At 43.2% G+C, this 13,216-nt stretch overlaps 1 protein-coding gene across 5 annotated transcripts in view; it reads right to left on the bottom strand.

Moving 5' to 3' along the window:
• Positions 1-13,216, bottom strand: part of LOC310879210 (disabled homolog 2-interacting protein-like) — a 255,852-nt gene that overhangs the window by 191,394 nt on the left and 51,242 nt on the right. For 3 of the 5 annotated variants that reach the window (XM_083793692.1, XM_083793694.1, XM_083793691.1), the window contains exon 1: positions 7,910-8,039. The exons of the other annotated variants lie outside the window; for them this stretch is intronic. In XM_083793692.1, the coding sequence (XP_083649818.1) occupies positions 7,910-8,033 (124 nt within the window). In that variant the 5' untranslated portion in view covers positions 8,034-8,039. Of the gene's footprint in view, positions 1-7,909; positions 8,040-13,216 lie in introns of those variants that run through there. 5 annotated transcript variants of the gene reach the window in all.

The raw sequence follows: 13,216 nt of genomic DNA on the forward strand, positions 1-13,216 counted from the left end.
ATCAATGGTTTGCAACTGTTTTCATTTAAACATTAAGCACTTTTATTTGTCTTTTTAAAGAGTGTTGTTTGATGTTTAATTGTAGGATGTATGTTCTTTATCTATATTTTATATCTGTATTTTTTTATATATATATATATATATATATATATATATATTATAATTTTTCTGTCTTTTTAAATGCTAAAGCGGTTCCGGATGTTATCAGTGTATTTAATCTCTGTCATCAGCCGCCATCAACACGATTCAATGCAGCCAGTATGGACATTTCCACATACCGACGTTGCTGTCAGCCGTTGTCCGACTATTACTAACTGTAACGGCTAAACCCTAACCTCAGTCTTAACCGGCCACGTAATATTCCCATAACCTCATATCAGTCTTAACCGGCTATGTAATGTCAACATGTCAGTTTCACGATGTTTTCGCTTCGGCGACAGTACAATAATACTGAACACACGCAAAGCCACGTTGTCGGAATAATGCTACGTCGAAATGACGACGTCTTTGTGAAGCCATACTTCTTGGAGATGTGGATCTTCTGGCGTCCGGGGAACTTGGCTCTGCGGAGTCTCAATGATATGCTCCTTGTTCGAGGCCTTGGTATGCACAGACATGATCACCTTAACAGCTGAGCAGACTGCTCTCATGTACCGGTAATACGGGAAACATGATTTCACTATGGAACAATGGTCGACTTCAGTATATCAACCCGCCTAAGCATTATACTAGGCATAAACACTCATCACAATATCTCAAGAGCCACAGTCATTTCCCAGTTTCCTTTGTTTGGATGTAAAACCTGATGGGAAACTGAGTCATGACAAAAAGCTCAGTGTTGTTGCAGTCAAGTAAAAGTATCAATACCACAATGCAGAAATACAGTCTCTGTCTGTCTGTCTGTATGTAATCCACGTAACTGGAGAACCGTTCACCCCACCGACTTCAAATTCGACCCGCGCGTTCCACAAGTAAAAACGTCTGATTTGTGTCCTCACTTCCCACCATGCAGTGTGACACAGAGAGAGAGGAAACCATCTGCTGCCATCATAAACAATCAGTCAAGGCCAAATTCACTGACATGATACTTTTTTTTCTTCTTCTTGTTGCTAGCCCGCACACACACTCACTCAGCATCAATATTATCCTATTCCAGTAACTGTAAATGCTTTGGTTGAGTTATTTTTCAAGTGGTGGAGAGGAAACAAAGTACATACTGAAGTACTGTACTTAAGTACAGTACGGATACTCAACACAATATACTTGAGTGACTTTCACTCCACTTCATTGCTACTGTAGGAAGAGGTCAAAGTACAATATAGATAGTGGACATAAAGCAGGTGATCTACTGTACTCATGTGATACAATGTTTTAATAAGCTTTTCTTTGCCACGTTTGGAGCTTGTGGATCTGACGCTGTAGTAGTGTGATCAAATCCCCATCCACTGTTTCCCAAACAGTGGGCCGGGACCCATGCATGGGTCACAGAGACATCTTTTTTAATAAATATAAATATATATTTCTGTTTGCTCTGGCAAACAAATGGCCAAGTGGAGAGTGTGATATGTGATGTGTTTGATGAGGTGATTTAGTGTACAGCGGTCTCAATCAAAGCACCACATCCGTCATCTCATGAAATGTGCCAACCTAAACTGCTGTATCTCTCCCTCTCTCTGTGTGTGTGTGTGTGTGTGTGTGTGTGTGTGTGTATGTGTGTGTGTGTGTGTGTGTGTGTGTGCGTCTCAGTCACACAGACAGAGGAAGTGAGAGAGACACACTTGGCAGCAGGTGTTTATGGGAGCAAGTCTCTCCATAAAAAGAGATGATAAAGAGGTGAAATGAGACAGGACTGAAAACCAAGATAGAGAGAGCTATTTAGAGCAGGCCGGGGTCTTCAACGTTGTTCTGCCCAAGAACCACATAGCTGAGAGAGAGAGAGAGAGAGAGAGAGAGAGAGAGAGAGAGAGAGAGAGAGAGAGATGAAGCAGGGACTCCCCACTACTAAATTGGATAGAATTGTGTTGCACATTAAACTTTTTCCTAGATTAAGTTCCCAGGCACACACATACACACACACAAACACACACACACACACACACACACACAGTGGAGGACCGCCAACGGGCTCAACAGGTGCAGTTGGGGGTTAAGTGTCTTGCTCAAGGACACATTGACACTTAAGCCAGGAGAGGCCGGTGACCTTTGACACCAGAAATAACTATATCAACAAAAGAAAAAGTAGTTCCTGAGGTCAGGCTTTGGACGGCAGCATTTTTGTTGAAGTCTATCTTTGCATCTCTTGAGGATACATTTCTATGGAAATAAACTGGAAGTGTCACTCACGAAGCGTGTTCTGCTTGCACAAAAGGCTCTATCAGTTAGATCGTTACCGTCAGGCAGAAACCTCTCATATCCATATTCAAATGTGAATTTTTGGTAAATTAACGCCGTATTTACTGTACGTACTTGATCACATCACAGCGATACACAAAAGCATTCAAAAATAGCCGATCCCCCAAGCTCGAAGCATGGCGTGGAGCGACGAGTTTCGAGCTTGTAGATCTGCCAATTTTGAAAAGTAACGGTTCTGGACATACTGAGGTTTCCACCGGACAGGGACAGAATGTAGAGGTCGGTTCTGGACATACTGAGGTTTCCACCGGACAGGGACAGAATGTAGAGGTGCGTCTAAAAGAAGACAGTGTCAGTGTGTGTTCAGTGCGACGGTCAGACATGATGTAAAATGAAGCGTACGGTGACAACAGGACAGATCACGACATGTCCCTCTGTTGGCTCTGTCACCGTTCCCTTCCCACTGCTGCCCCGAGATAAGAGAAAATATGTTATTATGGAAATGAACGATCTGGTTTGATACGGGAACTAGCGCTGGCGTAAGCTTTCCATTTCTCTCGCTTGCACGCATGCAATATATAAAGAGTAAAAAAATTAAAGGTATCAATACTGCAATGTATAATTACTCTGTTACAAGTAAAGGTCCTGAATTCAGAAAAGTACAAAAGTATTGGTATAAAAAAATGTTTAAAGTCCTAATAGTAAAAGTAGAGTTATGCAGAATGCCCCATTTCAAGTTTTCAAATGTATAACTGTGTGCATGTGTGACACAAAGAGACTACATAAAGATCACAGGGGACACTTCCTTGACATAAAGAACATGTTCATTCCTGCATGAACGACAGCGTCTCGTGTGTGGCTGAGCCTGCCGACTGCATTTACTGCATTACATTTACTAGCTCCAGGGTACATAATGTAACTGCCTGCAAGCTTTTAAAATGTGCCTTTATGTCGGTTATGAGGCAAATAAGGGAGAGCATATTAGAGACAGCTGCATTTCATATTTTACACTAGCTTCCACCGTGTGAGCCAGAGAGATCATGCATATTTTACAACAACAAAAAGGCTAATTTTGTGAGGAGTGAATTAGTTCATAGAGGAAGAGAGAAGTGAGAGACCGGTGATGTACACTGAGCGTTTGCATATAATATGCAAATATACAATTATTATCTTTGAAAAATCGAAAAACAGCATTATTTTTTTATAGTTTCACTTTCACTACATTGCACGATCCTCAACTTCATCGAGTTGAGGAAACAATAAGCAGAACTTTATCAAGTTGAGAACAATAAGCAGAACTTTATCAAGTTGAGAGAACAATAAGCAGAACTACAAAAAAAGGTAGAAACCAAATGTCCAAAACCGTTACAGTACTTTTGACACTTTTGTGTGACGCTGTAGTATGATCAAGTAGGAGAACAAATAAATAAAAAAGGCTTCTGCCCGAAAGCAACAATATCACACCAGATGTTGAATGGAAAATTAAAAACGGAATGTATTGGTTACTATATATATATATATATATATATATATAAAATAAAAAATAAACAGGAAAAATATATATTTTAAAATTTGTGGCACGACATTTTTGTGCGTTGAGATTATCTATCTCAATTTTCATACCATAGTGAAATTGAAACAAACCACACAGTATGCAGCAATGTCAAGTATAGTGTGAAGTCGTAGGTATAATGAGACAAACCCACATGTCTTTCTTTGTCTTCTTTTATCCCAAAATGCAACAGGCCACAAAGTGTCGCTTTATCAATTCAGGCCCATTTACTGTAAAGCAAATTAGAGGTACTGTAACTGTATACATATTTGAACTCTAGCGTCCTTCTGAACAAAACCATGCAGGAGTTAAACCACTTCATCCATAAATCATTGTTGCCGGGAAGAAACATTGTATATCCATATTTTCACTTTTTGCGTTTAAAAATATATATAAAGAAATCATACTATACAGCGTAACACAAAAGGATCAAATGTAGCAGATCTACAAGGTCGAAACGCGGCGTGAAGCGATGAAATAGGCTTATAGAGCTTGTGGATCTGCTACTTTTTAATGTGAATCCTGGAAAATAATAACTTAGTTTTGGACATATGAGGTTTCCCCCACGACAGAGAATAGGGAAGGCCAGGATTAAAGTGGTCTAATCTGGTTCTGTGTGGGAGTTCCACAGGGATCAAGGCTGGGGACACTTTCATTCTCTCCTTCTGAGCATCATTGTGTGCTTCTGTCTGTGCTACGTTTGTATAGGGACTATATGAGCTTAGCTGGAAAGATCAAGGCTGTGTGAGTGTGTGCGTGTGACAGTCAAATAGTGAGTTAGTATGTGTGTCAGAGTCAAAGAGCATGATGTCTGTACAGTATGTGTGTGTGCATATCTGCTTGTGTGAATACAAGCTTCTTTATGTACAGTATGAGTGTGTATATTAATTTGAGTGTTTACCTATTTCACATCTATTCATGTCAGTGATTGTGTGTGTGTGTGTGTGTGTGTGTGTGTGTGTGTGTGTGTGTGTGTGTGTGTGTGTGTGTGTGTGTGTGTGGTGTGTGTGTGTGCGCGTGTTTGTGTTGCTGTGTGTGCAAGGGTGCGTGTGTGTTCCTTTGAGAGGTGAATGACAGGCAGAGGTACTTCACAGCAGCCCTGTCATCAGAATTAAAGAGAAGAAAGAAACAGACCTCTGTCTGTCTGTCCCCAACAATATATAATAATACTCTGTCACAATAGTGACCTATAGAGTTGTTTGTTCCTGTAATATTACGAGTGTTATTATTATTATTATTGTTCATGCTGCTACGATTTCCAAGGAGCCAGAACAAATTAATTTGCACGCTTGAGTTCCTGTACACAAGACAGTAAACACCTTTTACTAACAGCCCTGCAGCCTATGGGATCGTAGCCGCTGTCATGAGAATAATGACGCTGGCCCTAGACCCCTGGGGGGGGGGGGGGACTCTGGCCAACAAAGTAGGCCTATATAGAGCGTTGCGGTTCCACCCCCTGGGAGGGCACCAGGACATAATTCCCCATTCATTATCCCCATAGACGTTTCAAAAAGTCTTAGTTTAAAGACCTCTAAACCCGACCAAAAAATAAGTTCTGCCCAAAAAGAATGTGTCTATTGTCATGAGTTGTCACCCGCCGAGTTGGCTTTGTCCGAGGCTTTAAAGGTTTTTAAATAAATACTTTTTGAAATGTCTATGGGGAAAATGAATGGGGAAACGATTTTTTTCCTGGTGCCCTCATTGTTCTCAAAGGAGGCGAGATTGTCTATACTTTTCAGGATTCAAACACACAAAAATAAAAAATATGGAGATAAGAGGTTTTTGCCCAACATAATGTATAAATGATCAAAGCAAAACAACAACATGCTGGGGCCATGTGTTACCGTACCACACTTCACTTGGACAAACACCATGTCAGCAAGAAGCGTGACACTGCAGGGATTTAAATGTTCCAGGCACACATTTAAAGCCACAGGTTATTATCACGGTAACTTTGCAGTAATATTACCGTTATTATCACGGTAACCTTGCAGTACAAACAAAAAATATTGGAACAGCAGCAGCAGCAGAGGCATCAAGCAAAGCTTTGGGAGAGAGTTGTCAAGGACACAGAGGGACTGAACAATGTAGAGGACAGTCCAAATGGCTCACTGATGTTGACCGCACGCACAGCCATTGTTGCTGTGTTGACCGCACGCACAGCCATCGTTGCTGTGTTGACCGCACGCACAGCCATCGTTGCTGTGTTGACCACACGCACAGCCATCGTTGCTGTCAGGCAGAAATCTCATAGTATGTCTAGAACTGGTATAATTGTCAGGAATTGCGTCTGGGAGCTTGTGGATCTGCTACTTCTGTGTGACGCTGTGTAGTATGATGAAGTAGGAAGTACATTTACGGGGGAAACAAAACATTGAAACGTTGAACTATAAGGACATACATGGTTTCTGTACCGACAGCAATTCGCTGAAAACAACAAGAATTTAAACTGGAAAAAAGAAAGGTTTTGCCCTTTTCAGTTTTGCGAGTACGGTAACACAGGGACAGGCTACGACAACGTGTACATTTGGTTTTGACACAGTACGTGATTGACTAACAATGTCTGAAAAGTCACTGTTTTCAAACATTGTCTGGATCGCTAACAGTAACAGCAACGGTTCACTGTGCACTGCAGGCATAGCTGCGCCCACGCAGGGTAGAACAAGCAGGTTGACACAAAGCTGCGAGCTGTCACTTGTTAAGTTGTCCAAACTGAATAGCGTCATTGTGTGAAGACTCACACTAAAATGTCATCTCAGGCACACACATAACAGTACAGTCATGTAACAGTTGGTGAAGCAAAGCCGAGTCAAAGTGGGATTTTCTTTAATTAATGTTGCGACAGAATTCTTTAACCCATTAAGACTGAATCCTAACAGTTTTTCTGTATGACTGTTGCTATATCAGTGATGCTCAAAACGTCTTCATGTATTCAATATTATGCACAAATTTTACTAATTTTGGAATAGATAGATTAAATATAGCCTACGTAAAACGATTGTTACGCTATTAACTATACTTTTGCCGGGGACCCCCTGGTTCCTTATTAGTCACATCCCTGCTATTAGTTGACTAAGAATTGCTTAAGTCGACGACAGCCCTATAATCTGAGTTGAATTATACCTGATGCCATAATGTACGTGTAATAGAAATATAGTGTTATTGGGAATGGTTATGACATGCGTACATGATGGCAAGGTTTCCCAAAACCTTGCAGTCCGCGACCCCCCAAAATAGCCGAACTACAAGCTCACAACGCCTCGTTCTGTGATGCACTGTGAGCTTGGTTATTTATCTGGCTATTTTCACAATGTTTGCCTCTTTCTTAGATGTGGTCTTACAACTCACTTTATAAATGCGCAGACACCGTGTATACACTAATGTATGTTGGTTTGTTTACTGTTGAGTGAGAAAATTATTTTGGACATTATGCTAATCACCTAAGGACCCCCCCAAAACAAATAATTTGGGGAGACGCCTGGGGGGCTCCTCATTATGGGCCAGCATATTGTACAGTATCAGTTAGAGCAGGGGTGAGCAACTGGCGGCCCGTGGGCCACATGCGGCCCCCAGCTTCACTTAATGCGGCCTGCAGGTTAATATCAGAATACTGATAGTATTGATTTCAGCTGTTGCAATTCCAAACATGCAAACATGACCTGCTTTTAATTATACTTAATGACTAGTATTAAATGACTAGTACTTAACGACTAGTATTGGTAGTATTGTCTTTTTGCGTACAATTTGTATTTAGTTCATAAGGTTATCATAACTAAAACTAAATCCATTTGAAAATCACCAAAAAAAAAAGTTACTTTTCAGGTTACAAAAAAAAAAGCAAAAAATAATTCAGTATTTATTTGAGCTTGTAGATCGGCTATTTTTGCTACAACAGTAATATGCAACGCGGCCCTCTGGAGTGAGTGTGGTTAGTGTAGTTACCCCTGAGTTAGAGTATAGAGTGGGTGCGTTAGAGTTAGAGTATAGAGTGGGTGCGTTAGTTACCCCTGCTGGCGGCGGGCCTGGTGCGGCTGCGGGACCTGCTGCGCTGGCGTTGCAGGCGAGACTTGCCAAGGAACCGGTAGTAGTACGAGTGTCTCCCAGAACCCTTCCTGCTGATCCCAGCCATGGTGCTGATGGCTGCCGGTGGTCCCCCCCGCACGCCCAGAGCAACCCCCAAATATACCCCCCGCACGCCCAGAGCAACCCCCAAATATACCCCCCGCACGCCCAGAGCAACCCCCAAATATACCGGGTGTCAGTGTGAGGAGAACAAACCCCACGGCGACAAGTCCTCCCTTGATGTCCAAAGCTGCTTATCCGGGATAAAACTCCACAGATGGTCCTTCTTGTGGACTAAAGAGACACTTAAAGATCCTCTCTCTCTTCACTTAAAGAAGACGTGGGCAAACGTTTTAGTCCTCCACGAGTATAGTTCCATGAAAGGATCTTGCTGTTAGAATCTTTCACAGAGATCTTTAACAAACTTGTCAGACAACTCACACAAATGTGAGAAACAATTAAAATGTCAGCTGCCAAAACTCAACAAAAAGTCGTGAAAAGCATAACCAAGAAAAGTAAGTTAAATGTTAATAGTTAAAATGACACCAACAGAGGTACGTCCACTCCATTCTAAACAAAAACAACAACATCCCAGCAGATCATGAAAGATCAGCTGCTCTCTGTTTATCTCTCTGTCTCTCACTGCAGGTCTTATGTCTGGTTCCAAACTCCAACTAAACTCTAAAGCTGTGCTCCACCTTCAAACATCCAAACACTCCCCCCTCTAACGTTTCCCACATCAAGCAGCGCCCAGAAGCATGATGTCCGGAATGCTGAGTGTGAGCGTCTGTGTGCGCGTGTGTGTCTGTATGTGTGTGTGTGTGTGTGTGTGTGTGTGTGTGTGTGTGTGTGTGTGTGTGTCTCTACTGTATATCCTGAATCACAGGAAAGCAGTTCCGGTTCCCATAGCCCGTGTAGAGTAAAGGAATTCTATAGCTCAGTCTGTCTATCTCAGTAATACTACTAGTCAGTCACTGAGAGCCTCTGGTTTCACTGAGAGTTATCTAGATGTGTGTGTGCGCCTGTGTGCCTGTGTGTCTGTGTGTGTGTGTGTGTGTGTGTGTGTGTGTGTGTGTGTGTGTGTGTGTGTGTGTGTGTGTGTGTGTGTGTGTGTGTGTGTACACCAGAGAGAGAGAGAGAGAGTTTACAAGTTGCAAGTTCAAGATACAACAGAAGGAATACTTTGGAGTCGGAGAAAAACAAAACATGGAATGGATTTTGACATGAACTGTTTTGTTCTGTGTACTTCAACCACACATATCTGTCTCACTAATTCAGTGGTTCTCAAAGTGAGGTTCAGGGACTCTCAGGGTTCCTTTAGCAGGATCTAAATTGACCCTTACAACTCAGACAGTATACAAATGGAACCATTAGTACCTTTGGTTCCATTTGTATACTGTCAGAGATAAGAGATAAACCAAAAACTGTCTAAACTAAGTACTGCACCCGCGTTGACTGACTCCAGTCCGGGTTTTGCATCTTGTTAAAACTTTATAAGTCTATATAAGTTGCCTCTTCTTGCTCTGGAGGCATTTTGAGGGAGCGGTGGGCAGCCAATGGGAAGGAGCGGTGGGCGGGGCCGTTCAGAACCCATGTGCTGCTGCTGACTTAGTGAGAGTCAAACAGCCAATCAGAGCAGAGCAGACGGACCATACGGCTGAGGTGGTGCAGGTCAGGCAGCTGGGCAGTAGATCACACACACACACCACAGCCAGATGGACACACAATGAGGTGTGTGCACGTGCACGCACGCACGCACAGACACACACGCACGCATGCACGCACGCACGTACATATGTGTACAAAGGATGTATACAATAGAGCATCTATACTATAATCTGCGTCTTTGTTGTGTCTATATGGAGGACAGCTGGCTTTACAGCTGGACTGCATGGAGCCAGGTCCTGTGACCTGCAGCTCCACCACTTCACCACCAGGGGGGACGGCAGTGTCTCGGGCAGGTAGAGCCAATGGGCTCTATGGTCTATGCATGCACGCCTTTTTGGAAAAAACTTGGGCCCCTTCCTTCACAGGTGTTACACCGCTGATACTAATGAAGGCTCAGTTCCATTCTGGTCAAACAGAGTCAGGGTGCTGCTCTATTGTGCACGTTGGTTGGCTCACTGAAAATACTCGACCTGCTACACCAGTGGGTCTCAAAGCACTTGAGTAAGTTAAAGTGACTATGTATGAAGCCATCACAGTTGCAGCCTCATGTACAGGTAACTATTGTGGAACACTTCCAAGCTAGTCTCCAATGTGTCGAGTAAACACAGTAAGCCACGCCTTCACCTCACACTCGCTAGAACACTGTGAGCAATGCATCCGCAATGCAATGTGATTGTGATGTTCCATGCCAAATTAATAAACATAACATAACACAATGTGATTGTGATGTTCCATGCCAAATTAATAAACATAACCTGAGACAAACCACTGAATATGGTGAGCTAACATTGAAAGCATCTTATTAATTTTCAAGGAAGGCTTTCTGAAAAGGAAAGGAAAGAAATCAATCAATCAATCAATCAATCAAAAATATGCAACACAATGTTACACAGTAGTGGGGGGTCCCTCCCTGCTTCATCTCTCCCTCAGCTAAAGGATTCCTTCGCCCGAAAACAACACTGAACACCCCTGGTGTAGAAAGACCAGACACCTCATGCAGTTCACAGTGCTTACATACACACACAAAACTGTCGGGCAGACACCTCTTATCTCCATATTCTCACCTTTTGTTTCTAACTTTGTGTTTTCGTAAATTGAACGCCCTACTTGGTCACACTACACAGCGTCACAAAAGCATCAAAAGTAGCAGATCAGGCAAGCAACGCGCTTCGAGCTTGTCGATCTGCTACCTTTGAAACGTACGTTTTGGACATACGAGGTTTACATCCAAACAGAGACGAAAAAGCACATTTTCAACCTCTCGGAAGTTCAGAATGCTGCTGACTCTCTCTCTCGTGCGTGCGTGCGTGCATGCACTAATGGATCATTAGTTTGCTGCATTATTTTTTGAAAAGCAAAATGAAGCGTCCATGCTTCTTCCCCCTCTGTGTAGCGGTTCATTGTTGTGAGGCCATGTATGCTCAGGGCTAGTGGAGCAGTGGGACCCACTGTAGTACCTCACACTGTGTGGCTGCAGCAGTGTGCACGTTCTGCCTCCTCATTAACACACACCATAAACTCTCACAGACACACAGAGAGCAGCTGCAGTGTGTGTGTGTGTGTGTGTGTGTGTGTGTGTGTGTGTGTGTGTGTGTAGATCTGCTATTTTTCAATAGCTAAAGTATAACATATATAATGCTTAAAACATGCTTAATATTAGTTACAGCAGTAGAAAAATTGCCGCTAAATAGCCGATCTACAAGCTCACAACGTGCCACGCTTGTAGATTGGGCTATTTTCGGCATTTGGCTTACTCGGGCTAAGAAATTACAAGAAATTGTAACATGGCATCACATTCGTAAAAGCAGCGTCCTATAAAATGCTGATGCTCACACATGTAGGGTACTTATACAAACAAACACGCGAGCCTGCATGTGTGTGTGGTGTGTGCGCATACTGCGTTAAGTGCATGTGCGTGTGTATACACGCATGCGTGAGTACCTGCGTGTGTGCATAACACTAGGTGATGATAGTGGTCCCTAAGAGGGTATTTAGAAGAACCAGAGGTAGTTGTATATGACTATACGACACTAAGGCCTCTGGGTTGGAAGCACGGGGACCATAAAGACCTGCAGACTTTACACACTGCTGTCTCTAGGCAGAATACACACACAGCCACACTGACACACGCACTGGCACACGCACGCACACACACACACACACACACACACACACACACACACACACACACACACGCACACACGCACACATTAAATATTTATTTATGTCCACATAAACAGAAGTACAAGCAATGCCTTGTACAGAAGGACGTTGACACTCACTGCCAGTGCAGTCAGATATGATAATAGGGAAAACAGCCAGCTACAAAGTGCCTAGACGGCAGACCATTTGACATCCTTGTTGTCTGACACATCAGACGGCATCAATCATGGATAAAGGAAACTACGCCTCCTCCAAATTGAATGGCTTCCTATAATAGCTTACAGTATACTGAGTGCACGCACAGACACACACACACACACACACACACACACACACACACACACACACACACACACACACACACTGCTGATGTATTAATGCATGTAGGGAATGAGCCCACACATTAACACAGTACAAGTACACAGAAAACTGCATAATGAGAGTGCACAAATGGAAGATAGTCAACGATTTATTTTTGTCTAAAATTAACACTGCAGAATATGCCTATATTTGGGCATACTCTGTATCAGAGTAATCTAGTAAGAGAGTGGTGACACGCTTTGATCTCGCCGCAAAGCGGGTGCCTATGGGCGATAGTTCCAAACATTGCTCCTATGGCTGGAACTATTCCATTGAGATAGAATGAGCACTTCCGCATTCCATTGTCCACAATGACAGTCAACGGGAGTGTCATTACTCTCTTACTAGATTACTCTGCTCTGTATATGTCAGATTGGGTGTTCTGGACATTCATTCGCCCATCCAACAGACTTCCTGCACGGCCCTGCCCTTCCTCAGGTCCTCAGCAATACACCAGCAGCGAGTTTGAAGTAAACCGGTCGGGAGGTTCTCAACGTGCAACAGAAGGATAGTAGACAGGCATCATCGGCCTGCTGAGGAACGATGCAAGTCGTTAATGCATGCTCCATCTGTTTATCTTTGCTGTTGGGCAGAAACTTTTTTTCTTCATATTTTAACTTTTTGTGGGGTTTTTTAAATTTCAACCGAGCAGGAGCACTATGGGTTCAAACGAAAAATGCATACAGAAGTCTTGCAACCCCACAATTGACCACCAGGTGACCTACCACAGTTCAGATTGTCTACAACAGAGCGCTGTACGTATACGGTGGCCACGACGTACGTACATGGAAATGCAATCCAGAGACCCTCTCCTGGAAGAGGGTTATTCACCGTTTAGGAAGTGCTGTTGCGTGGTGGGAGATCGAATCGTCCTCTTTGGACACGCCAAACCCACTGAGCTGTACGTCGTAGACTTGAGTCCTAGTCTGAAGACGTTATGCGAGCTAGTAGTCATCCGGTACGGCATGGTGCAGTCGGAACTACCACACCACATCAAGCGGGAACTAGCAAACATGCGGCTACTGAAAAATAACATACTGTAGCCCTCTTACGGCCTGC

The sequence above is a fragment of the Protomyctophum parallelum genome (genome assembly GCF_964188405.1).
Source record: "Protomyctophum parallelum genome assembly, chromosome: 21".
In the NCBI taxonomy this organism is placed as follows: Eukaryota; Metazoa; Chordata; class Actinopteri; order Myctophiformes; family Myctophidae; genus Protomyctophum; species Protomyctophum parallelum.